The sequence below is a fragment of the Electrophorus electricus genome, chromosome 11, assembly GCF_041902795.1.
Source record: "Electrophorus electricus isolate QZ-2024a chromosome 11, ASM4190279v1, whole genome shotgun sequence".
NCBI classification, from domain to species: domain Eukaryota; kingdom Metazoa; phylum Chordata; class Actinopteri; order Gymnotiformes; family Gymnotidae; genus Electrophorus; species Electrophorus electricus.
The window spans coordinates 25118445-25143890 of NC_137507.1; the positions used below are offsets into that span (position 1 = coordinate 25118445).

General features: G+C 38.1%; 2 protein-coding genes across 5 annotated transcripts in view; both read left to right on the plus strand.

The window, feature by feature from the left end:
* The window catches only part of LOC145659948 (SLAM family member 7-like), a 45735-nt gene extending 20289 nt beyond the window's left edge, over positions 1–25446 (plus strand). Inside the window, exon 5 of the mRNA XM_081723753.1 lies at positions 25071–25446. The gene's annotated coding sequence lies outside the window, so the exon portion shown is untranslated. The remainder of the gene's footprint in view (positions 1–25070) is intronic.
* Positions 384–19425, plus strand: LOC118241676 (natural killer cell receptor 2B4-like). 4 transcript variants are annotated; one of them, XM_035527977.2, is made up of 12 exons: positions 384–991; positions 1530–2093; positions 2604–2664; positions 9068–9364; positions 9582–9848; positions 9961–10068; positions 10787–10833; positions 11010–11150; positions 11978–12037; positions 12253–12333; positions 13135–13397; positions 19253–19425. In XM_035527977.2, exons 3-11 carry the CDS (start codon positions 2652–2654, stop codon positions 13258–13260), a joined length of 1140 nt encoding a protein of 379 aa, XP_035383870.1. In that variant the 5' UTR covers positions 384–991; positions 1530–2093; positions 2604–2651; the 3' UTR covers positions 13261–13397; positions 19253–19425. The 4 variants fall into 4 exon arrangements, with proteins under 4 accessions (XP_035383870.1, XP_081579926.1, XP_081579927.1 ...); XM_081723800.1 differs by lacking the exon at positions 2604–2664; XM_081723801.1 differs by lacking the exons at positions 1530–2093; positions 2604–2664.

The following is a 25446-nucleotide window of genomic DNA, read 5'->3' on the forward strand; positions in this document are numbered from 1 at the left end:
TTTTGTGTTCACTAAATCAACAGTAGTCCATACATTCCCACAAATGAATAACATTGCTGAACCTTAATGTTTAATTTTGTATTTAATAGAGTGATGAAATAACTGAACTCTAAAAGAAAACTCCCTGCCCCCTTATTCGCTGGCCATGCATTCAAAAATAGAAGTGTTCATAGTTTATTTTTGTAAGTTAAAATGCAAAGTTGAATGAAAAGAAGATAAATCCAAATCAATATTTGGTGTGTCCCGACTTTGCCTTCAAAACAACATTAGTTCTTCTAGGTACACTTGCACACAGTTTTTGAAGGAACTTGGCAGGGAGGTTGTTCCAAACAGAACTAGGGTAGATCATTACTTCCAGGACTCCTTGTTGTTCTTTACACTAAAGATAGTTCTTAATGACATTGGCTGTATGTTTGGGGACATTGCCCTGCTGCAGCCAAGTTTGACACCTCCCTGATGGTATTGCATAAGGGATAATTATCGGTCTGTGTTTCTCAGCATTGAAGACACCATTAATATTGACCAAATCCTCAATTCCATTTGCTGAAATGCAACCCCAAATTTGCAAGAAACCTCCACCATGATTCACTGTTGCCTGCAGATGCTCATTATTGTACTGCTCTCCAGCCCATCAGCAAAAAAGCTGACATCTGTTATAGCATTTAGCTGACACTTCTATCCAAAGCAGCTTATAATTATGTAAGAATACAGCTTGAGAATTAAGGGTCTTGCTCAGGGGCCTCAACAGTGGCAATTTGGCCATGAACTGGCAACTATTCAATTACAAGTCAATCACCTTAACCACTGAGCTACCACTGCCCTCAGCTTGACTTTCTTTCTATGTCAAAGGTGTGGATTTTTAGCCGCAATTCTTCTATGAAGACCACTTCTGGCCAGACTTCTTCAAACAATAGATGGGTGTACCTTGGTTCCCATTGGTTTCGGCCAGTTCTGAGCTAATGGCACTGCTGGAGATCGTCTGATTTCAAAGGTAAGTGATATAAGTTTCCTTGGTCAACCACTGCGTCTACGGTCCTCAATGTTGCTCATTTCTTTGTGCTTCTTCAAAGAGCTCGTACAGCACATCTTGAAACCCCAATTTGCTTTGAAATCTTTGCCTGGGAGAGACCTTGCTGATGTAACATAACTACATTGTGTCTTGTTGCTGTGCTCAGTCTTGCCATGGTGTATTAACCTGTGTGTAATGTGGAGCGATCACGATGCGGATGCATATGCTGAGATAGGTGAGATTATTAAGGGCAAATCCACAGTCAGAGTCGTTAGTCAAAGAGCCAACTCAGAGAATCCAGAAATACATAGCAAACAAAAAAAAGGCTACAATGCCTCGATCATCATCCCCAGATTTGCATTATTACCACCTGTTTTCAATTCTACTCAGTGTATTTATGTGCCTTCTAAATGATGCAGTCTATTCAAAGTACTGCCATGGTTCATTGCCTTGCACATTGAGCATTTGTTCTGATGCCTGTTACTTATAGTGTTTTGGCCCTGTCCTCTCTTCACTACAGTTTTTGGATCTGTACATTGTACTTCTCCTGGTGTTCTTGCTTTGCTGGTTTTGATACCTGCCTGTGTTCTGACTACATTTTGGATTGGAAAGCCAAAGTCTTATCGCATCCGCAAACGCCTGCCTGTTTCTGACTTGTTACATGAACAAGGTCAGTTTGTATCAAAATTGGACTCATATATGCAGGCAGATCCATAGCTGAAATAGTGTTTCTGGAAAACAAAGTATTAAAGATCATCACCACCATCTAACTTAAAATGTCATTGTACTCTCAAATTTCATCTGTACTGTACATTCATGATATTTTTATCATGCTTGTAAAGACTTAAACATGACATTAAATTTGGTATTTCATTATTTTTACTGTGCATTACATTACATGAATCTTGAAATGTAAACATTTTAAATATGGAAATGAGGCACTTTGGGGAGGCACCCCATTGTTATTCAGAGCCAAACTGACAGAAGTTTATAAACCTCAAGAAAGGAAATTTGCTCACACCCAGTGCAATGGCGATTGTAGCAAAGCTGATTTTCATTCTCTGCAGTTTGGCCTCAATAACAGGTAGAGTCCTTTAAACGACATCTGTCTATTTATGCGTCTTATGATATAAATAGTGATGTGTGACTAGCTGAGCTTCTGTCCTTATATTATGAATAGGATAAACCACTGTGTCATACAGAATTACAGGTCATGTTAAGAGTATGCAACGCCATCCTGCTGAATAGATCTTTCCACATAATTGATAAACTGTTTGATATGAAATGATTACTGAACTTGACTTTGTATCAAAATGGTTCAATGCGTCCTACCATACTATGACTGTAGTACAACCATGTATGTACATCAGGAACATGCCTGTCACATATCTATATATTATGTGTACATATGATTTGATATGCTTTTCATGTTTTATATTTTAACAAAATAGTTGTATTCCTAAATGAGTCATCTTTTGCCTTAAGGAATGACTTAGTAAAACAAGTAAAGTTTGGGGTGACTGAAATTTTGTGTAAATTGGATTGTCAATCTGTTCCTTTAAAGCGTCTTCATAAACAAAGGGCATTTTGTCAGTTATTTCTTGCAGAAAATAATCTAAAGTGTATTCCAGAATTCCAAAGTATGCAGGACAAATGTGAGTAAGGGTTGTTTATTTTTACTTCTGTCCCATATATGTTTTCTAATACTGAGATCAAGAGACTGGTGTAATGAAGGCACACACACACACAAGGGAGAGTGTCCAATGCAAGAGGTTTTATCTAGTTTTCGGGGCAGGTAGGACTCATAGGGAGAGTTGGTAGGGCTTGGAGCTTTTCAAGATAGGTAAAAGGAATTAGACAGGTGGTCATGCTCAGGTCAGTCCGAGGTCGAAAACGTGAGGCAGAGGCTGGAAGGTGTCCAGAGGTCAGGCAGTAGATGAGCTCTGTAGCACAGGCAGGATTCAGAAACCAGGCAGACAAACACGTACATGGGAGCCTCGGTATGCAACATGAGAATGGCAATACTTCGCAAAGAGTGTGTGGTGTGTGAAGGAGGAGGGTTTAAATAGGGAGGTAGTAATGGAGAAAATAATCATCAGGTGTGTAACTAGTACTCTGGCGAACTGGATCGGAGATGCCGGTGGGAAGAGGTAGGCATAGCAGTGCTGGAATGAACATGGTTCCTGGTAAGGCCAAGTCAAAAGTTTGGCTTTTAGCCTTTACCTTGATCAATAACAGATTATAGGTTATGCGGTCACCTAGGTACTTTTATAGCAGTAGCTGTTCTTGCAATTTAGGGTAATTGCTTGTTTCACAGACTTGTGATCTGAAATCATTTGTCCAGTACTCATAAGTGCCATTTTGGTACAATTATTCAGTATTTATTGATGTTTGTCTCTGGTGCTAGACTGCTTGTACTAAACACACAATATATAGCTAATTAAATATAGACTAAGAGACAGGTTTAAACCATAAATAAATGGCAAACCTGTTTTCAAGTTATACCATAAACATTTGACTGGCATTTTGTCATTATGGGGATGTTTGCTAAAATGGAATTATAATCTAATCACATAATGAAATTACTCAGTAGTGCCATAAAATGGTTTTATTTTGATACTTTTCTTAAATTTTTGTATTATAAAATATGATTCTGCTGGAAAATAAATGAAAATTCATCTGACAAATTTTTTCACCAGGACTCATTAACTGAGGAATACGTTGCACTATTACATGGTAGCTATCAATATAGTAGAATGAAGGTTAACAAATATTTTCTTCGAGAGCTAAGGCAATAGCATACTCTATATTTAAACTAGCAAGCTCTCAATGGTATAGCAAAAACTGCACTACCTGGGAGACCTATGAGCTCAGATTTTAAACTATACTATAAGGAAAAGCATAACAGTCTTACATATACATATACTAATAAATATAAATAAATATATATTATTTTCAAACTGTAAAAATTAATATAGTTCCTAAAATGCTTAGTAAGATTTTAGCAAAATATTTTTTTGTTTTTTTAGTTTGTTTGTTTTTTTTAATAAAACTCATGGACAGTATTGATATCTATTGCAGTGACAGAGAATGGAAACCTTTTGCTTTGAGGTGATGTGGGTCTACATTTATTTTTACTCTACCGGAACCTAGCAGTCTGCAAAAAAAAAAAAAAAAAACACTGCTTGAAAAGATGATTCATGTGAAAGTGCAACTAAAAATGCCTGTGCATGAAAATGTTCAATGATGACTGCAACCACAAACTGCCAAAGCACAGCACCAAAAAGCCACATCTTCCTTCCACAGCATTGTATCTCACATCCACAAAAACCTAATTGCAAGAAAATTTGTTCTACCTCAATTAACTGCTAAGTGCACCTCCAGTTTTAAACACATTTTTGAATGATTTGATCTTGTATGTGAATGATGTGTACTTGTATTTTATTTTGGGGGTTTATAATATGTATTTGGATGATGGAGATTCATTTTCAGTCATGTGCTTCATTTCCTGATTCACCATGGTCTTGTCCAGTAAAATGAACAATTTTGAGCATATACATGAAATTACTCAGGAGGTACACAGTATTTTCCACTAGGTGTCAGACATCTCCAAGGTGCTCAATAACCTCTCCAAATGCACACAAAGTCATCAGTGTGCAATACTTTTTTGCTAAACATTACAACCATGTTTAACAACTTACTAAATACAATATTAGCTTCATTATAGCTTCATGGTTAAGGGATAAAAATATTAGCTTCATTGATATTAGGCTAAAAGGTTATGCTGGGGAAAATACTGTTATTCCGTAAATGCTGTAATACTGTAAAGAAATAGTATGCTTTCTCATTTATACTTACAATTTGTAGCAGGATTATGAATTTTTCCAGCAGTGTATGGAAATATCCAGTGATTTGCGATGCAAAAAATCATAGCTAGTCCATGCTGGAAGCCGCTGAATTGTCTCTCAGCTTCCAGCTCATAACTACACCCAAACAACTCCACATAAACTTCAGCTAAAATAAGCCTCTTTCTTTCCATGATATCCAAAATTATTAGCAATCAAATTATTCACTAAAAACAATATCCATGTCTGCATCAGTTTTGCCAAACAGCCTCACACACATGCGCAACATATCAAATTAGTTTCAAAGTTTCATTTGTCACGTACATAGTCATACATGGTATAACTCGCAGTGAAATGCTTTTGTGACTGCTCTGTCCAAGCTGAGGAGGTACAGGGATACAATATATGTATAATATAATATGTATATATATACACAATGTACAATGTATATTTATATGTATATGTATATATGTGTATATACAAAAAGTACAATTACCAGTTGCAATTTACAGTTTACAATTTACACTTATTGCAGTCTTTTATGATGTTATTGACATCATACACAGTGCACTGAGTGGTCCCCACAGTTCATCAGCTGCCCTAATTCAGGGCCCGAATGGCCTGCGGGAAGACGCTCCTCTTCAGTCTCTCTGTGTTGGTCTTCAGGGAGCGAAAGCACTTCCCTGACCTCAACAAAGGGAATAGCCTATTGTTGGGATGGGGTGGGGTCCTTCACAATCTGCCTGGCTTTGGTCTGACACCGCTTTTGATAGATAGTCTGCCGGTCAGGAAGTTCCGTTTGAATGATGCCCTCTGCTGAACACACCACCCTCTGGAGTGCTTGTCTGTCCTGCTGGGTGCTGTTCCCAAACCAGGCTGTGATGTTCCCCATGAGGATGCTCTCAATAGTGCAGGTGTAGAAGTTCCACAGCAGCTTGGAGGGCAGTCTGAAGTCTCTTAGGCATCTGAGGTGGTAAAGACGCTGACGAGCCTTCTTTGCCGGGGAGTTGGTGTGGTGGGACCAGGACAGGTGCTGCTAAATGTGAACTCCAAGGTACATGAAACTGTCTACTCTCTCCACCGTGGTTCTGTTGATCCTCACAGGTTGGTAGTGCCACTCCTGCTTCTTGCTGCAGTCCATAATCAGCTCCTTTGTCTTGCTGATGTTCAGGAAGAGATAATTTTTCTGGCACCAGTTCTCCAAGTGTTTCATCTCCTCCAGGTAGGCCCTCTTGTCGTTGCCTGAAATCAGGCCCATGACGACGGGATCGTCAGCTAACTTGATAATGGTGGTAGAGCTGGAAGTGGCCACACAGTCGTAGGTGTACAGTGAGTAGAGCAGGGGGCTTAGGACACAACCCTGAGGAGCTCCAGTGCTGAGGGTGAGGGTGGATGAGACGCAGTTGCCCACCCGTACTGTTTGTGGTCTGTCTGTTAGGAAGTTGGAGATCCATTCACCCAGGGATGGATGTAGTTCTAGATCCTCCAACTTAGTAGTGAGTCTGGAGGGGATGATAGTGTTAAGTGCTGAACTGTAGTCAACAAACAGCATTTTAACATAATTACCCCTCCCTTTGTCCAGTTGGGTCAGTGTGGTGTGAAGCAGATGTGCAATTGTATCATCAGTGAAGCAGTTGTGGCAGTATGCAAACTGCAGTGGGTCCATGGAGGCTGGCAGTGAAGAGGTGATGAAGTCTCTGACTAGCTTTTTAAAGGACTTCATCACAACCGATGTGAGGCAACAGGGCACTAGTCATTGAGGCCGGAAAGCCGAGGTCTCTTTGGGACGGGGACGATGGTGGATCAGTTAAAGCCAGATGGGACGATACTGAGCTTCAGGGAGAGGTTGAAAATGTTGGTGAATACCGGAGCTAGCTAGTTTGTGCAGGCTTTGAGGACTCTACCCCAGATGCCGTCTGGTCCCGTTGCCTTCCAGGTATTCGCTCTCCTCATGTCACTCTCCGTGTTGATGAGAGGGCGCTGGCCTACGGTGGGCTTTGCACATGCGCCGTTGGCGGCACCGATAGCACCATTAGCATTGTTAGCACTAGTGCTCTTAGCATTAGCGCTGCTAGATGTGGCCTTGAAGCGAGCAAAGAATGTGTTTCGCTCATTCGCCAGAGACTCATCCGCACTCATCAGTCCAGAAGGTGGGCTCCTGTAGTCCGTGATCGTCCATAGTCCCTGCCACAGGGATCTACAGCCACTCTGCTGGAAATGTGATTCTAGTTTCTTCCCGTAGTGCTGGTTCATCTCTCTCACCACCCTGCGCACTCCGTATTCCACAGACTTGTACTCGTCCATGTTCCCGCTGATGATTGCCACGTTGTAGGCAGCAGTGCAAGAGTTCAGAGTTTTGCGGATGGTTTTGTCCACCCAGGGCTTATGGTTGGGAAATGTTTCCCGTTTCAGCCTATGTTTATATTTTGGAAGGAGGAAGATGGTGGTATGGTTTGACTTACCAAATGGTTGATGAGCTAGCGCATTGTAGCTGTCCTTGTATGGGGTGTAGCAGTGGTCTAGTGTCCTATTTCCCCTGGTGGGGAAGGTTATGTGCTGGTAAAAGTTGGGCACTGCATGCTTGAGGTTAGCGCTATAGAAATCTGCAATGACGATAAGTGCAGCGTCCCGGTGTCGTGCCTGAAACTGTGTGAGAGCCTCATGAAGTTCCCACAGTGCAGTGTCCATGTTGGCCTCAGGTGGACTGTACATGGTGTTGAGGATGACCGAAGTGAACTCCCGAGGAAGGTAGAAAGGACGAAACTTGAGGGTGAGCAGCTCCAGGTTGGGTGAGCAGGAGCGGGCGAGAGTAACAACATTGGCATCATTGCACCAGCTGTTGTTTACCATCACACACACTCCACCACCTCTCAACTTCCCCGAATCTGCCGTCCTGTCCATGCTGTCAACTGCGAAGAAATTGGCCGGCTGGATGGCATAGCTTGGTACCACTGGGTTCAGCCACAATTTGGTGAAGCAGAGGAGGTTGTAGTCCCGAATGTCCCTTTGGAACTTTATCCTAGCCTGCAGGTCATCGAGCTTGTTGTCCAGAGAATGGACATTGGCTAGCAGGATGCTAGGTAAGGGAGCTCGGTGTGCCTGAATCCTCAGCCTGTTCCTGACGCCGGCTCACTTTCCTCGAGGTCATTTCCTCGCGTTGCGTTCTTTGTTCTCCCTCAGGATCTCCGTTGGCCATCTTGGATCCAGGGTTAGAGATCCTCTATAAGTCATCATCCTCTATAATTTGCACTGGTCGCTGTTCGCATTCAATATAAAATACTCATAACTTTTATATTTCTACATCACCATGATCCTCATGTTCCTCTGTAGTGTGTCTGAGTTACTCAACCCTTATGTTTCAGCCAGTATTCTCATTTCTTATTTGTACATTTACAGCATTTAGCAGATGCTCATGTCCAGTGTGAACAATAATTAACTCCATGAAAGAAATCCTTATACTAGTGTACTAGGTTTGATTGTTAGGATACCATTAGACCCTATCAAAAGCAATACACACAAGTAAAGTTCAGGTTCCTTTGTTTGAGTGTATGTTTGGGAAGTAAGTAAAGGATTGTTGATGAATATAGTCAAGTGCCTTGAAGTGGGTATGGCTCATTCAAGTACTCCTGGAAAAGGGGGTACTTTATTCTACATTTGAGGACAGCAAGAGACTGATCTACAGTCAAGTAGTTGGAGTTCATTCCAACATCTGGAAAACTTTTAATTGGGATTTGCTCACCATTCCCAAGATTCATCTCTCAATGTTGCAGCACCTCAACTTTAAACTCCCTCCCTCAATCACCTTCTGCTCTTTGTTATGTCCATCTAATTCTGTTGCTGTCTAGTGTTCCTTTTACAGTTGTTGTTTTATCTTCTGTGTTTAGTATTTCGCTATTTTTATGATGTCTTTTCTGATTTTTTTTTTTTTCATCTATATATGATTCTTGATTTGATCCGTAAAGCAACCTTGAGCTTGGGAAAAGAGCTATGTAATTAAAAGGTTTCTGTTGTTAAAAACAGAAGGCAAAATAACATTTAGACATTTTATGAGGGTTACCGAAGATGGAAAAATTTTAAAAAAGCAACAGGCTTTCTTTTTTACAAAATGTATATAACAATTCACTTACGTAAATTAAAAAAAAATGTAATTACATTTTTTTTTTTTTACAAGTCTTCAGAACATAAATGGATTATATTTCCTCTTTCTCTACAGTGTCCAATCATGAGTTTAAGGAGGTTGGCAGTTCTGTTCAGCTGCACATAAAAGTCAGTATAAAACCATTCAAAACCCTGAAATGGATGCATGGAAGATATTTTGTATTGACATATGATAAAAAATTGAATACGGTAGAACCAGGCCGTGCTTATAACGGTAGGGTGAAGCTTGATAAGGACACCTACAGTCTGACGATGAAAAGCCTACAGAAGAATGACAGTGGATTCTATATAGCAAAATCAATTGATGAAGAAGGGGAAAACTCTATTGTTCAGTACAAACTCTCTGTATTAGGTAAGTCTTTCAGTATAGTAATCAGTGGAAAAAATGCATTCCTGAATCAACAGTATTTTTGTCAATTAATAATGTATATTTTTCTGCATATGTGTTTTAACCTTAAAATGACAGGACAGCAGTTATATGATCTCTGTAACTGTGTGTTTTGTTGGTGATGAGCTTTCAGTGTATGTGATCCAGCAGTGCAATCATGGTTGTGTGTGTGTCTTCCCAGATCCAGTGGAGAGTCCAATCCTTACTCCTGTCCCTCACCAGCTAAGCAGTGACCCCTGTAATGTGACTCTGACTTGTAGTGGTCACAACCTCACAATCCACTCTAACTGTTCTAATGATGTCTGTGAGGAGAAGAAAATAGAATCACCAGGAGGCAACATCCTATCCATGTATGTCAGTGGAAGCACTATAATCTGTAACCACAGCAACCCAGTCAGCTGGAAAAAAAGTGCAATTAAAGAGATTAAAGAAATCTGTTTTTCTATAGGTACAGATAAATGTCTACAAACCCAAACACACACAGACCTGCATCCAATTCTTTAATCTTATTGTACTCATACATTTTTCCACTTTAACATACACATTTTGTTCTCTATTAGGACCTACCAACCAACTGCTCTATATTGTAATAGCACTGAGCTGTGTGGCACTTATCCTCCTTCTGACTGTTATTGGTTGTGTCATACAACTTAGGAGGAAGAAAACAGGTATCACCTTCAGTTTTTTCCAATACACAATTTCATGGAGAAACCCATTCTGCATAATGAAGCAAATAATGCAAAATTGATTGCTTGAAGAGATGATTTGGTTAAATAATATTAGACACAGACTTTTTAACAACATTTCTGTATTTACAGGAGTGTATTTACAAGAGTAAATTTCAAATACTGACTAATTTACTAATAAATAATGTTTATTATATTGAGAAATCACATTTAGTATTATAAGTCTCTTAAAATAGTGAAATTTGTTTCTCTACAAAAAGAATTTCAGAATATTTGGTTGATTAGAATTGTAATAGAATAGAATTTTAACAACTGTATTTATGAAATAGTACAAATAAACTACAATTATGATGTAAAAAAAAAGTAATCATGCAACTTGTAATTGATATGCATAATTGTATTAAGTGTTCTGTTAAGGGTTGAAAGATGATTTTGAGCTGGTTTTAAAACTGGTAATAGAAGCTATATAACAAATATTACAGAGTAATGAGTTCCAAATATTTGTACCATCCAAGTAAAAGGCTGTTTCCCACATTTCTTGAGTCTGTGGAGTAAGCAAGCACTTATTATAGTAATGGTATCTGATGCGTAATGTGGCTGTAAATTATTTGAACAAAATAGCATTTAAAATCAAGGATTGTGTTCTACAGCTCATCTTGCCTGGTTGAATGACGTGTTCATTTTCCATTTGATATTCTAGATGGCATAGATTCCCCAGTGTGTGACACTGTGTATGCAGAGGTTGAGGTAATATTTAAAAACTTGCAGTATTATTCCTGAAGTACTTAAAGCCAATAAATACCGTCTACTACTGCAATGTAAACTTTACATCATTTTTTAAAGAAAGCATTTATCACTTTTGTGGAAGGCTTCATGAAACCCACAACATGGTCTATGATAGTCTGACTAAATCATGTCTGCAGAATGAAAATGAAAGACCAAGGAATGGCATGAGGTTGGAGATATCTGGACCTTCAAGTTTGTACAGTGTTGTAGGAGTGCAGCTTCCACACAGTGAAGGATCTACTCACGCTATGCCAAATCCTCTGTATCATGAGAGAAATGTGAGCATATGGTTTTTTATTAGTGCAAAAATAGTACACAAACAATGTTTATATTCTGAATTGATTATTAAGAGATTTAATGTCTATTTTGCATGTAGTTAGGACTGTTTATGAAACTGATATTTGAATTTCAAATTTAAAATCTGATGTAAAAGGTTTTGTTCTTTGCTCAAAATGTCTACATCCTGATATTACTAAAACTGTTGTTCTAAGAAAGACAAAAAGACCACTGAAAGACTATTAACCAATCAGGGAACGTCTTTACGAGGAGGCAGCTCTCCCTGCTGGTCAGTTATTTTGCACCTGCCCATAGAAGGGCAGGCAGAACACCAAGAAAACGTGTTTGGATGGAGGGTGTGGGGTTGAATGGAGGAAGTGTACTTTCTTATTGACTGTTTGGCAGAATTTAGCAAGGGCTTCAAAATTATTGACTACAGCATCTTTGAGGCCAGATTAATACTTCTTATTATACGTTTGCCCAATTTCATTTTGTCACATAATTTACAGCCCTTTTACTAATAATACAACCCAACTTTTTTTTTTGTAGTTTGGAGTTTAAAAGATATACTCTGATCACTTCTCTGACAGAACAATAATAGGGAATTTACCAACCTTTTGCATATGCTTTTGCTACATTGCAGCATGTTTTATGCCTTGTGTAGAATGTTTTGTGCAGAATGAAAATCTGGCCTGTGTCACAAATTCTGTGGTTTATACTACTACTACTACTACTACTACTACTACTACTACTACTACTACTAATAATAATAATAATAATAATAATATTTTATATTTTGTTCCTAACACATTTTATTGAATATAATCAGCAACAAAAAGCTTATGTGGACCAAAGCCTGCCCAACAGCTATGGCACAGCTGTAGATACAGTAAGAAAAGCTTTCTGATACAAACTCTTTTTTAAAGAATGTTATGTTCATATAAAATTTGTTCCATATTGATAAGAATTTTTTGTCCATACTTTATTTTCTGAAATGAATCATGTAGTGCTGCAGTTTCATTATGACTTATCAAACTTACTCAGAGAATCTGATATTTTTAATATTAATAAGGTTTTTTACTCTGTTTCTTTATGATCACCTAGAGATCCAACATCATCCCATCAACCATCTACAGTACTGTGGATCTTTCTAAGCCTGAAACCATTTATGGGGTAGTGAAAAAGGTCAATAAAGCTACAGCGGAGCCCCATCACAAATGATATACTAAAACTTTTACATTGTTACCAATTTGAATTAAGCATCCTGAACATACATCATTCCATCCTCATGCTCTTTCGAGACTTTTGCATGAAACTTTACAATGAGTGTAGCATTACGTCTAGTTCTTTTCACCTTGTTTGCTCATTACCAAGGATAAAAATAGGTGTTGCTTTGAGATGCAAAACATTTTAAAAAAATTCAAATTATTTAACTGATAGATGTGTGCCTGTGTGTGTGTGTGTGTGGGGGGGGGGGGGGGGGGGGGGATAGAATAATGCAGCAATAGAATGCAGTAGAGTTTGTTATATTTATGTTAAATGTTTGCCTCTATTATAAAATGTAAAGTGGAAGATTCAGCCAAGATTCAGCAAACATTTTAAACACATTCATTATAACTTGCTATAATGTTTATTAAATATATTTAACTTGTAGTTCTGTAAAATACAAATGTAAATTATTGGGTTTTATGAATTTTTATCTATTTTGCTAGTGTATTTACATTTACTTTGTATATTTTGTAGGTTTCTCTTTTATGAAATAAAATACAATAATGAGAGCTTAAAGGCTTAAATAGTTTTACTTACTTTTACTTACTCAAGTCACATTCAGCAATGATCAGGGATGTATGCAATTTTCATGTAGTATTTATTTGTTATTATTTAATCTTCAATTCCTGACCAGACTGACCAGAACAGAGTATAGACATGGTTATCTGTGTGTGGGCATTCTTAAACTTCATTGTTCTTTCTGTGTTACATTAATAGTGTGATGATGGTGGCACAGAGGGACCAAGAGGCTGGGGAAGGTTAATAGAATCTTTATTGTCCATAACTACTCGATTCAAGCGTACTCAAAAACAAAAACCCGATAATGCACCTGAAAAAACTTAAAGTCTTCAACAAACGCATCAGTGGAGAGTACTTAAGAGCAGGCATTGGCAATGGCTCCTTGGCACAGGACGACTGACAATGTGCGGCACTGATGGCAGGTACAACAGGAGAAATAAAAGAGGTCAAACAAGGAAAAGGTAGGTTGGTTTGTGTGTGTGTGTGTGTGTGTGTGTGTGTGTGTGTGTGTGTGTGTGTGTGTGTGTATGTGTGTGTGTGTGTGTGTGTGTGTGTGTGTGTGTGTACCTCCTGCTGGGTGGCCAGTGCACCATGACAAGTAGCTTTTTGTTTGTGAACTAAAGGATTAAAAAGATCAATAGTAGACCTTGACGTTTATCCATTTTTTCTCTGTTGTTTGGGTTTTATTGGGGTGATGTTTTCTTTTATATTTAGCTGTGATAATTCCAGAAGCCCTTATTTCCAATACAAAATAAATACTTTTACTTTTTATTGATGTCTGACTAGTATTCTGCTGTCTTGAATTTAACTTGGTTGGGATTGAAGACTTTTGGGGAAATGCTTACACATATTGTTTCTGTCACTCTTCATTTCTGTCCAGTCTTCATTATGATGCTAAAACGTAAGGGTGCAGGGAAAAGTGGCATGTCAAGTCTGAGTGCTTTAATTCGACTATGGTTTTCTGAGTTTTATGTATGCCTGGGTATGTGTGTGTGTTTATATTCTGGGTTCATTCTAAGTTTTGCCTCTGACTCCAGTGTGTTTCCTGTTCCACTCGGAACCAGGTTTTCCAGCAAAACAGAGGACTGTAGAGGAAGAGTAGAAGTGCTTAGCTTTGTAGCTCAGAGTGTGATTTTATTGCTTGCTACTTCTTTGCTTAGATTCATGTTTATGACCTTAGTTTTCTCTCCTGATTTAAGATTCACTTTATCCTTTGTTTGTTTGGATGCTAGATTGTATAAATTGTATATATCCCTGTATATAGTAGTTGTAGTTGTACTTGGAAGTGCCTGCCAATTTGTTTGGGTGTGGGTTTTTGTCTGTTTATGTCAGTGTAGTTGGGGTAGTCATTGTATTTTTTTCCCATCCTTTTGTTTCTATCAGGGTTATGTTTGTTGTGTTGACCTGGGTCACTCCCAGCACCATTGCCCCAGTTTCTTCATATTTCATTTCTGCATATAGATTATTTTATTAATCCCAGAGGGAAATTTCCTGTTGCAGTTCAGGGAGTAACATTTCTGGGAGTTTTCTTCTGTCAACTAAGAACTGAGAAATGAAGGTAGACACTGTACCACATTACCTAAATTCGAGTACCCAAGAAGCCAGCTGAAACACCATGCATTTGTAAATGCATCTGGAAATTTACTGAAGCAAATAGAACATATGGCTCATGAGTCACTACTGTATATTTTACCACCCAGAAAAACTATCAGAAACAGATGAACAGACAGCCAGGTTCAGTCTCCAACAATTCAACACGAATATCAACTCTTAAAACTGGAACTGCCACTTAGAAAAGCAGATACCTGCTCACTATCCTTTTCTCCTGAAACACATTTAGCTACCTTATATAGTTCTATATTATATCTAATAGTTTTGTGAATTAATAAAGTTGTGACTGGGTTTGTCTGTATTTCTCACTCTGATCTCATAATTATACTAGTGCTGTAAAGACATGAAGGTCATGAGGATCTCTGTAAGCTCTCACAGTACACTTGTAGGAAGGATGTGGGTTTTGGTTAACGCTTTTTCAAGACTCTGCATTATTACAGTCTGACAGTCCCTACATTTGAAAACAGGAACCAGAAATTGTTTTTTTTTTCTAGGCATTTAAAAATATTACAGACACAGTGGGGAAAAATTTTTTGTATGAGCTCAAAGTTTTGTTTCCCTACAGCATGTTTTTCTAGATAGCAAAACTATCATTGTTCAACAGTGACATGAGATTCACACTTAACAAAACTATAAATGATTAAAGAGAAGGACAAGTGAATTAAGTTCATTCAAGACCAAAATAAAAGAATCCCCATTATTAAAAAATCTCATTACATTAATTGTATATTAGTTTTATTCCTGCCACAAGCCTTGTGACTCATATGATTAATATCAGTAATATGACTAAATAGAGACGGTTTGGATTTAGAAAACAGAAAGACACAGAGGATGGTATCAACTCTTGCATGTTCTATCAAACTGTGGGGTTAAAAAAGCAGTGTTACAACGTGTGTGTGTGTGTGTGTGTGTGTGTGTGTGTGTGTGTGTGTGTGTGTGTAAAAACAAAACAAATAAATCAACGTTACTGTTGCTATGGTTTTCTCCTATGATGCAGGATCTGGAAAATGGCTTCATATAGTCTCGTACAATATTTACTCTTATTATATCTTGTAAAATATTTTTCCACTTTGTGTTTGATAATACATAGTGAATGGACTTTTAGAGTATTAATTTTGTATCATCTCTAGAAGAGTGCCTGGGAGGCCCCTGGCACTGCCACAGGTACAGAACACACTGGTGTCTCTCACCTCTTCCAGCTCGTAATATAGTTACTCTTCAGTTATTGAAAAAATCTTTAGGTAAGGAGAGCTTGAACCCAGGTCAGCTAGGTGATGACGCCAACAGCCCACTGGGTGAGCAACCATGCTCTAACAATGGTGGGCCCGTGTGCAGAACAGTTAGATCTTGGATCAGGTAAAACAAAAGGAAAAAACTAAACACCACGCCGAGTGTGGAAAAAGGGAGAACAAAGGATGCCAGATTAAATAGCAACCCTGATGCATTGGGGAAAACCAAACTAAAACTTTTCAAACAAAATCAGAAAACAGGGAGGAACTTGAATGGCTAAGGGAAGCCTCAGGAGAGAGACAGACTTGAGAGGGAAAACTGGAGAAGGAAGGGGAGGAGTTAAAACATGAACACCCTCGCAGACAAGAAGTGAGGTGTAGCACGAGGGCTCACAGACTTGACGTTACCAGCTAGGAGCTTGGCTCAGAACTTTGGCAAAGACCCAGCACTGAATGGCTGGGTCACAGGGCTTATATAAGGTCTAGCCCAGCTGTTTGGTGTTAAGCCTGATTAGTTGGGTGTTAAGCCTGATTAGTGCTATGACTGACTATGGCCTGGCACCAAACCTTAAAGATTAACTGAATAACACTGGACAAGTCAGGTTATAAGTTTTAGTTGTGTTTTGGGTCGTTATCCCAGGATTCCTGGCAGAAATCTGAAGTATGCACTTCTAAGTATAGCCATTGATGTATTTCAAGGCAAGTAAAGATTTTTTTGTATAGCACTTTTCATGTGCGTACGTGTGTGTGTGACAGAAAAGCGATTTTACTGCTGATATGGCATCCTCCCTGTGTTGCAGTTTCTGGAAAAATGGCCTCATAGTCACACAATATTTGCTCTTATTTTCTGAAATATTTTTCACTTGTTCTGCTTGATTTGTGTTAGAAATGTGTGGAGAATTGACTACTATAGTATATTAGGTGAATTACTATTGAGGTTCTACCTATACATGAGATATTTATGAGTATTCTAATGTTCTGGGTTAATTCTAGAAGAGTGTCTGTGTGGCCCCTCAGGGGGTTTGGCCCTGCCACATGTCCAGAACATTGGTGCCTCTAACCTCTTCCAACTCATAATATATGTAATCTTCAGTTAGTAAAAGGGTCTTTATACCAGAGACTGTCCTCTGAAAAGGTATAAATTTGGTCTCCTTGCTTTAGAACCCTAACATACTGAATAGTCTATAAAGGGTCTTATTATATCTGGTAGTTCTATCAGTGTTTATAGAAGTGCCTTCATATTCATGCTGGAGTGGTAGAGGTTCTGTAAGAAACAGAATGTTGGCTTTAAATATTTCAGACATTTTTATTTGTTGGTGTAAGAAATATATAGTTACTTGTATATATTACTGTATGTCCTGTTTTAATTACTGTAGCATTACAGCATGCTTTTTCAAATCAGCAATGACATTAAACCTCAAAGGGTTTTAATGTATAATCATACAGCACAGAGAAGCTGGATTTACTGGAAATGGAAGTGACAGGTGCTAATGAAACTGAACTCAAACAATCCTGCTTCCAGAGTCTCAGTTCATTACAACAGACAGCCTGACAATCATAGTTCAAAACTGGTATTTCATATGTCGATTGTCCATAAATGGAAAACGAATACATTCCTGACACAAGAGGTATGCATCAGCAAAAGTCTTTCTCAGAAATACTGTATTAAATGTACCTAATTGTCTCCAGTGAACAACTCTTCAGTGGAGCCTGTTACTGTCCCATAATCACCATATTCTTTCAACAGTTTGAAAGAGGAAGTAACAGTTTAACAACAATGGTAGTGCAATGGATTCTTGTTCTCTCTGATTTTGTCTCATTTGCAGGTAGAGTCCTCTAAACTTAAATATATATAGTGAATAATTTCAGACTTTTATAGGTTAAATACAATGGTGTTATCTAGTGGTCTACAGAATGAAACAGTTTTCTTATAGTTTCTAGTTTTTTATAGTCTTGGCTTTATAGGGGAAATAGTTTATACTCAGTATTACAATGATGGTAATACAAATAATTCTGTCTCTTTGGGTCTTTAAACTGTCACTTTATTGAAGTATTTAATAAAGTACTGTATTATATACTATAATCTATCAATTGCTCGGTGTGTGGTTAGGAAGTGGATGCATATGCTGAGAAAAGCGAGTTTTATTATGGACAAATCCATGATAAACAGTCCAGGGTCATAGAGCCAATGTGTAGAGTCTGGGAATACATGATTAACTAAAAGGAACGAAACACACGATAACAAAAAAGGAAGCAAGCTATAACAAAAACACAAGCAAACAATAATTACACTAAACTAACACTAGTAAATAACAAAACATGCAGAGAAAACACGAACAGCAGCTAGGATTAACACACAGGATAGGAATCACAAACAAGGCATGGATTACAATAACCAGCCACAAGACTGCACAAACACAGGGATTAAATACATGGTCTGATGAGCACTAAACAAGACACAGTTGCAACTCATGAGGGGTGGGGAAAATTTTACTAAGAAACGGAACCACAACAAGGAGGTAAAGCAAAACAAAGACAACAGACAGGAATGCTAGGAGGGTGGCCATTATTGACAACACTTTGTTACCCTCAGGCATGTGGAGAGAAATTCTGAGCAGAACAGGAGATACAGAATCTTTATGCAGTCAGATGTGCTATTGTGGAGTGTCATCAGTTATTTATAGCCAGTGTGTGTGTGTGTGAAAAAGAAGTAATGCGGTGTATGTGATAAGAACAGGCAGCAACTATAAAAACAACATATCACCAGAATCCTTATTAACATATTCTCAGAATCTAGCATATTCTTGGAATCTAATTAATACAGTTCTCCTTTCCAGCAACAGAACCTTTAAAAGGAACAAAAAAAAGAATGATCAAAAACTGGACAGTAATAGTAGACTGTATATAGTTAAAAGCAAACATGGAAACATACAGAAAAGAGGAAGTCCTGTGCACACATGGGTTTCTGCAGCAAGAGAGAGGAATTTTAACAACATTAAAGAATTTATTCATATACTAGATAACAGCAATTCACTGGCTGTTCAATTAATGTGAATCTATGATATTATCATTCAATTCACATTTAACAGATGTTTTGCATCTAGTAGCTTGAATGTTCCAGTGTAGAACCTATTAGCAATCCTTGCCACTGTCCTCTGCTGACCTGCATGGATTAGTGTGTCCCATCTCTAAAACCTTGTCTCTTAAGTTAAGGAACTACCAATTGGTCACCTGTTTGTGTAAAGTCTATTCTCCCTGACAAAAAAACAAACAAAAACTTACCACTTATTTCTGCATCGTTAATGACTTTGTTAGACAGGGCTTTTAGCATATCACCCTGCTTCTGCAACCCTGATATACTGCCTGGTATTGGATCGGTATCAGCACTTCTGGGGTCCTGTAACTGTTCTTTAATGACAGTGCCTCTCACCTCCTCCTGTCTTTTTGTCTTTTTTGTTTTTCTCTCTTGTTTTTAGCAGGAAAGAATGTTCAAGGATGGTTGAGAGGCCTGGCACCTGGAGTCACAAGATTGGCACATGAGAAAACAGCGGGGAATGGTGGGGGTATATGAACTCATGTGAGGGAGAAGTTTGGGGCTTCTCTCTCTCTGTGTATAAGGGACAGAACTAATAAAACCCACTCATCTGCACATCTGACTTGAGTCCAATTGATTTTTCCTCCACAGATGCTATATTTTCTTTGTTTACCCTTGTACATACAGTTAATCCACTGAAATCTAAAGTGACTTGGGAATTTGGAGGACAAATAATTTAAAGTGATAATCAAAGCTGTATGGATTGTTGACAATGTAGTGAAAGATCAAAGTGTTCCCTGCTGTGTACATACAGTAAGACAATAACAAGTTGTGAGAAAGAGATTACCAAATGTACACATACAAATGTCTAATTCATGTCACTTAATTTAAGTGCCCTGTCTGCCTCGTGACCAGCCAGAAGATGTTGCCTGTGCTGCTGTAGCCAGTCAAATGAGGCACAGCGCCTCCTAATGGTCCAGTGTCACACCACAATCTTTCAGTTATACTTAAGTAGGTAAAAGAAGTATAATTAATAACTGATGTTAATGATGTTATCTCATCAATATCTAAAGCATAAAGGAAATAATTTCTTAATTGTGATGTCTTTTAGAAGAGTCTAATATAATATTCTCAGCCCTCAAATTCTTATTGACTATTTCAGACACGTTTACAGTCTTTACAGAAAAGGGCCAGGTGTGAATCACCCTAGTAAAACCCTGCATCAAACATAATGCTCAGTGTAAAATATCCACCTGGGTTACTTAGGAAATGAATAAATACAGGGGTTATTTGGTAGCATTCTGTAGAGGTTCATCTGTAACATGAAAATTTCATCTACCCAGCCTCTTTGAAATTTCATCACGTGTTTGCTATTTATTGTAGTGAATGTTTTTAAATTATTTTGAAATAGTTTTTCAATATGTCTGTATTACTAGTGTTAAAGCTTCAAAAATGCTTTATCAACCCAGATATCTTGCTTGGACAAAAACAAAGCTTTTCTGGACATTTAACACTAGAATAACTAAAGCTACAAAGATTTAGAAAAACTGTTTCTTCAAGAGCGAGCAACCTAGTGAAAAAAGCCAAAATGGAGAAAGACAGCTAATCTAGAAATCCTGAGCTGTGATCATTTTAGGTTCTTATATGTAGGCTTAAACAGTCATGATTCTCCCCACTTGCTGTAGCATACTGGGAGTCTTGGACAAAGTCATATCAGCCATGCATGCTCACTGCACTTTCAGGACCATAGCTGTACAATTGTAATGGGGCTCAAACCCAGGACAGATAGGCAATGACCCTGACACTCTGCTGGGTGAGTTACCACACTTTAATGAAGGTGGGTCCATGTGCAAAACAGTTAGATCTTAGAACAGGTAAAACAAGAGAAGTAAAAAAACAACAGGGGGGTAATCGAACCCCAGCCGCTTTATTGCAAGGGGAACGAGCCCCTGCTAGACTACAGTAACCATGAAATGACCTGCGCATATATCGCTTTTCAAAGGAATGGAGGATGACATAACAGGAGGAAAAACTAAACACCATGCCAAGCCTGGAAAAAGGGAAAACGAAGCACACCACGGGAAAAATGGCAGGCCCGATGCACTGGGGAAAACCGACCTGAAACTTCGCAAACGAAAGTAGAAAACGGGAAGGAACTTTAGTGGCTAACGGGAGCCTCGTGAGAGAGACAGACATGAGAGGGAAAACTGGAGAAGGGAGGGGACATGTAAAAACACAGACACCCTCACAGAACAGAAGTGTAGCACAAAAGCTCACAGACCTCAATACCCAGAGTTACCAGCTAGGCACTTGGCTAAAGACCCAGCACTAAGTGACTGGGTCACTGGGCCTTTTATAGATCTAGCGCAGCTGCTGGGCATCAAGTGTGATTAGTAGTGTGCCTGACTCAAGGCCTCCCTCTGGTGGCCGGAGGGGGCCTCGGCCTGGTGCCAACCCTTACAACAATTATCAGATATGTCTGAGAATTCAGCTGTTTTGAGTGGCTGCCACTTTTTTTCTGCCTAGGGATAAAAGTAATGGACATCTACTTTAATTTTTGTTTAAAAGTATTAGCAAGTGGTTTTGTGTTTGGTAGTGCTGGCACACATAGCCCAGAGTTTTCTGCCTGAGGGTAGGGCTTGGAAGACGTGACATGTAGGGTGAGAGGATTGCAGGGTGAGATGCCAGCACTCTTCATGGCTATGTTGTTATATTTCCACAGGTTTTGTCTTTTGTTTTATCTTCTGTTATTTAAGTAATTTATTTGGCATTTGAAGGAATAATGTTAAATTTTCTATTCACATTTTCATAGGTTCCTCACAGGGTGACGCTGTCTATGCTGAAGTTGAGGTATCATTTAAATCAATAATATAACTCCTGCAGAAATTAACATAATTAAATACTACCTATCACTCTTTGGTCCAAGGTATTTTATTGTTCGTTTGTGGAAATTCTAAGCGATTCTGTGGAAGGTAATGTGAAACACACAGCATATGGTGTATATGAAAGTTTGTCTGCTTCATTTGTACAGAATGGAAATGGAAAACCTGCTGCAAGGTTGGATAAACGTGGACCACCTTCTACCGTGTACAGTGTGGTTGTGAAGCCAGCACAGCCTTCAGGAAGTGAAGAATCTAGTGGGACCACACCAAATACCTTTACACCACGTGAATATTCCGACATTGCGATTTGTTAAATATGTTGAATAATACAAAAACAAAATTTTGTTTTAAATTGATTTTGATTTCCAGAGTCTTTTGTGAATGTTTCTGTTGCCATTTGAGTTACACAAATTAAAGAAATCCAGTAACAGCTATAAACTCATTTCAGTGTAGATATTATCTTGAAGTATGGTTGACATGCTGTTTGGTTTGATTGAAACTGGCAGTTATAGAGTTAAACAGAATATGTTGATGACAAATTACAAACTGGATTTATTTAGAAATTTAACAGTCATGTTAATTTTACATTCCATAAGAACAGTAGATGGCATTTGAAATTGGCAATTAGATGTCATTTGTAGTTGTCTGACCTTAATATATAAATATATAATACTGATTTATTATTTTTTTAATGACATTTGTATGTATTGTGGAATGACCAGAGTAGTAAGGGAAAACGTTAAAAATTAGACATATTAAAAACACTATTGCAAGTATCCATCTACTGCAAGTATTTTCATCGACTGCAATTAGACATTCTTTTTTTTTCATTATTAGCCATTTGAATGGACTGTTGCTTTTCTAGGCGTAATGCAATGGGACAGGCACTAAACATATTTTTTTTAAACATATTAATGTTTTTTTAAACATATTAACATTTGCACTAAAGGTCACTGATTTCCCCCAAATTGGTAATGTTTGTATTTTTGTTAGTGCTGTTATACCAATAACAGGTTAAATATGTCAAACTATTATCTCCTGACTATAAGTGCTATATGGTTTTGTTTTTATTTTGGTTGCGTTTCTGTCTCCACCCTAGTCTCTTGTTGTAATGATTATATTTTAAATAACCAGATTTGCCTTTTACTGTATTTCAGTGTATGTATGTAGCAGCCATGAATTTCAGTTTCTTGTAGCTTCTATTTTTCATGCAAAGTATACTTTGCTACATCATTCTAGAAGCTAGAAATTCAAGTGCATGTGACCAGCACTGATGACACCAGTGTGGTTTTACAAACAATAAGAAGAAACAAAACGTCTGACACTGGTGTATGGGAAGAATGTTTAATTTCCAAGATGCTTCAATCTGCCTGAGAAAACCTGCAAATTACAAACTTTTCAAAAATACAATTAATGCTGTCACTTTTTTACTGTTTAAACTCTGGGCGGGACAATGTGATAATTAGGAAAGTGGTAATTATTGGTGATTCTTTTATGCTGCCTCCTTGTGATCATGTACAAGCAAGACACACAGGAAAGACATTTCTGAAATTATTTATGCTACAGTGAATAAAGTCAATAAATAGTTATACTACTGCTCATTTGGACATAAACAATGGAATCATTTTTGAATATAAATTTCATGCCCATTATCTGTTACAAAAATCTTTCCAATTCATATAAAATCCATCCCATTTAATTTGTTAAGGACAAAAATAGCTGTTAATGTCATGAGATACAAAATTGTCTTAACTTTTATCATTTAATAATGGATTCCTCCATGTAGGCCAATGTATTAAAGTAACCTAGAAAACAACCTGAGCAACCAGTGCAGACTTGCTGTACAGCATTCGTTTGATTTGACTGAAATCTCTCAGGTTTCATAATGCCTTTCAAAGAATCAAAGAAAAACTTAAATCACCAACAAAGATCAGAAGTTTTATCACTTTCATTTTATCCCTGGAATTTCCATGCATGAGAGCAGCCAATTAACTGCCACAAAACACCCAAATTACACCTGCCACTGGCTCTGGTCAACATTACTAAAACACATACAGTACCATACATAGCAAACACTGGAAGATGCATAAGACACACATTTTTATCTTAACTTTTCAACCCCCTGAATACAGTTGACCATACAGTAGAATACCCCATAAACAAGTTTGACTCCACACCTCTATTCCAAGAAGAAGTGCAAGAATGGAAAAAGTAATGTAGGTTAGTGCAGCTTTATTGATTGGCATTGGGAATTTATTGGTATGCCTTTAGTGGCAGTCAAAGAGATTGTGCATGTTGTTTGAGTTTACATATATTTCCCAGTGTTTAATGTAAAGAGGGTTTAATTGAAATGTCTTCCTCCTGTTGGGATTGTAATGTGATTAGGTTAATGGAGCAGAGCCTTGCTCTGGGGAAATATCACAATGGTAGATTAAAGGAGTCACCTGTTTTCAGTCTCATGTACTGTGTGTTTGTGTGTATTTATATTTCTTGCTTGTGTTTGTTTTAGCTGAGACAAATTTGCATTTACATATGAGAGCAATATATATTTTCAAATAAATAATGGATTTCTATTCAGGAGGCGCACCAGCTGCTATGCTTGTCTCTGGGGTTGGCGCCGGTCTCGTTCCCTTCTTGCCTCTACTAGGCTTCGGTACAGGCACAAGAGTTCCAGGGCTGTGTTCCCTAGTGAAGGGAGTTTCTTCCTCGGACGAGGTCACCTCAAGATGTGTTGTGAGATGACTTTTTTGCACCTAATCGATACCTCCTGGGCGGTATCTTAGGTGCCGGAGGCTTGTCGTTCTTTGAGACAGCAGACTGAACGTCATTGTCAGTGGGAGGGTCCCCATAGAGGACCTCCTCCACCTCCATTGGCGGATCCTCCACATAGTCGGTCTCCAAGTTCGACTGCAGACTGATGTCACTACACTCCCTTCTATCTCCATAGTCCACATAATCCTATTTTCACACAGCATCATTGACACAAAGTGCTACTGTACCACAGCATACCTTTGTGATTTTCTAGGTTTCATAAACCCTAAAATGTTATCATAACCCTAAACCTTGAAATCTGAATAAACCAGCTTGGACATGTCATAGGTTTACATTAATATAGCACTGATAACATGACTCAACATGGAATTTCAGATATTTATATCTAAGTATGTAGATTATGAATATAGAAAAAAAAGTAAGGTGGCATTATCATTAAAAGTACAAAATCTATGGCACAGGTGTTGTAAAAGTTTATAAAACTTTATAAAAAGTAGTGTATAAATTAGTCATTTAATATTTAGCAGACCCATGGCCTAAACTCATGTTCAGCAGGTCCTATGTTATATTCTTCTTCCAAATTTCCTTTTGCTCTTCCTGTTTCAGGTGCAGGTGACAAGTGACGTTTGCAGTTAAAAAGCCATTGCAAGTATCGCCATCTGGTGGTAGGGACACTGATGTCAAAATACTCAAAAGGCTGAAAGTGCTTGGCCAGTTAGGAAGAACCAAATGTGTCAATAAACCATTTTATCTGTGGCCAATGCTGCACTGGATTTTACTTCCCTGTAATTGATGTTACTACCTTTTTGTTTTTTGTTATTCCCCTGCAACCAGTTAATTCAGCAGCTTATCATGTCTGGTGATATATTTATAAGATGTTTGTGTTACGACAACTGTGTTAATAGTCAATATGGCCTAATATAGTAAATGTTTGTCAGAGGCAGCTGTTATAAATAAACTAAAAATATTTATATTATCTTAA

Coding starts and splice junctions, on each gene's coding strand:
- LOC118241676 (XM_081723800.1), top strand. CDS start 2,039: ATGGCGATTGTAGCAAAGCTGATTTTCATTCTCTGCAGTTTGGCCTCA. Junction 2,094..9,067: donor CAGTTTGGCCTCAATAACAG/GTAGAGTCCTTT, acceptor CTTTCTCTACAG/TGTCCAATCATGAGTTTAAG. Junction 12,334..13,134: donor TTTATGGGGTAGTGAAAAAG/GTCAATAAAGCT, acceptor TTACATTAATAG/TGTGATGATGGTGGCACAGA.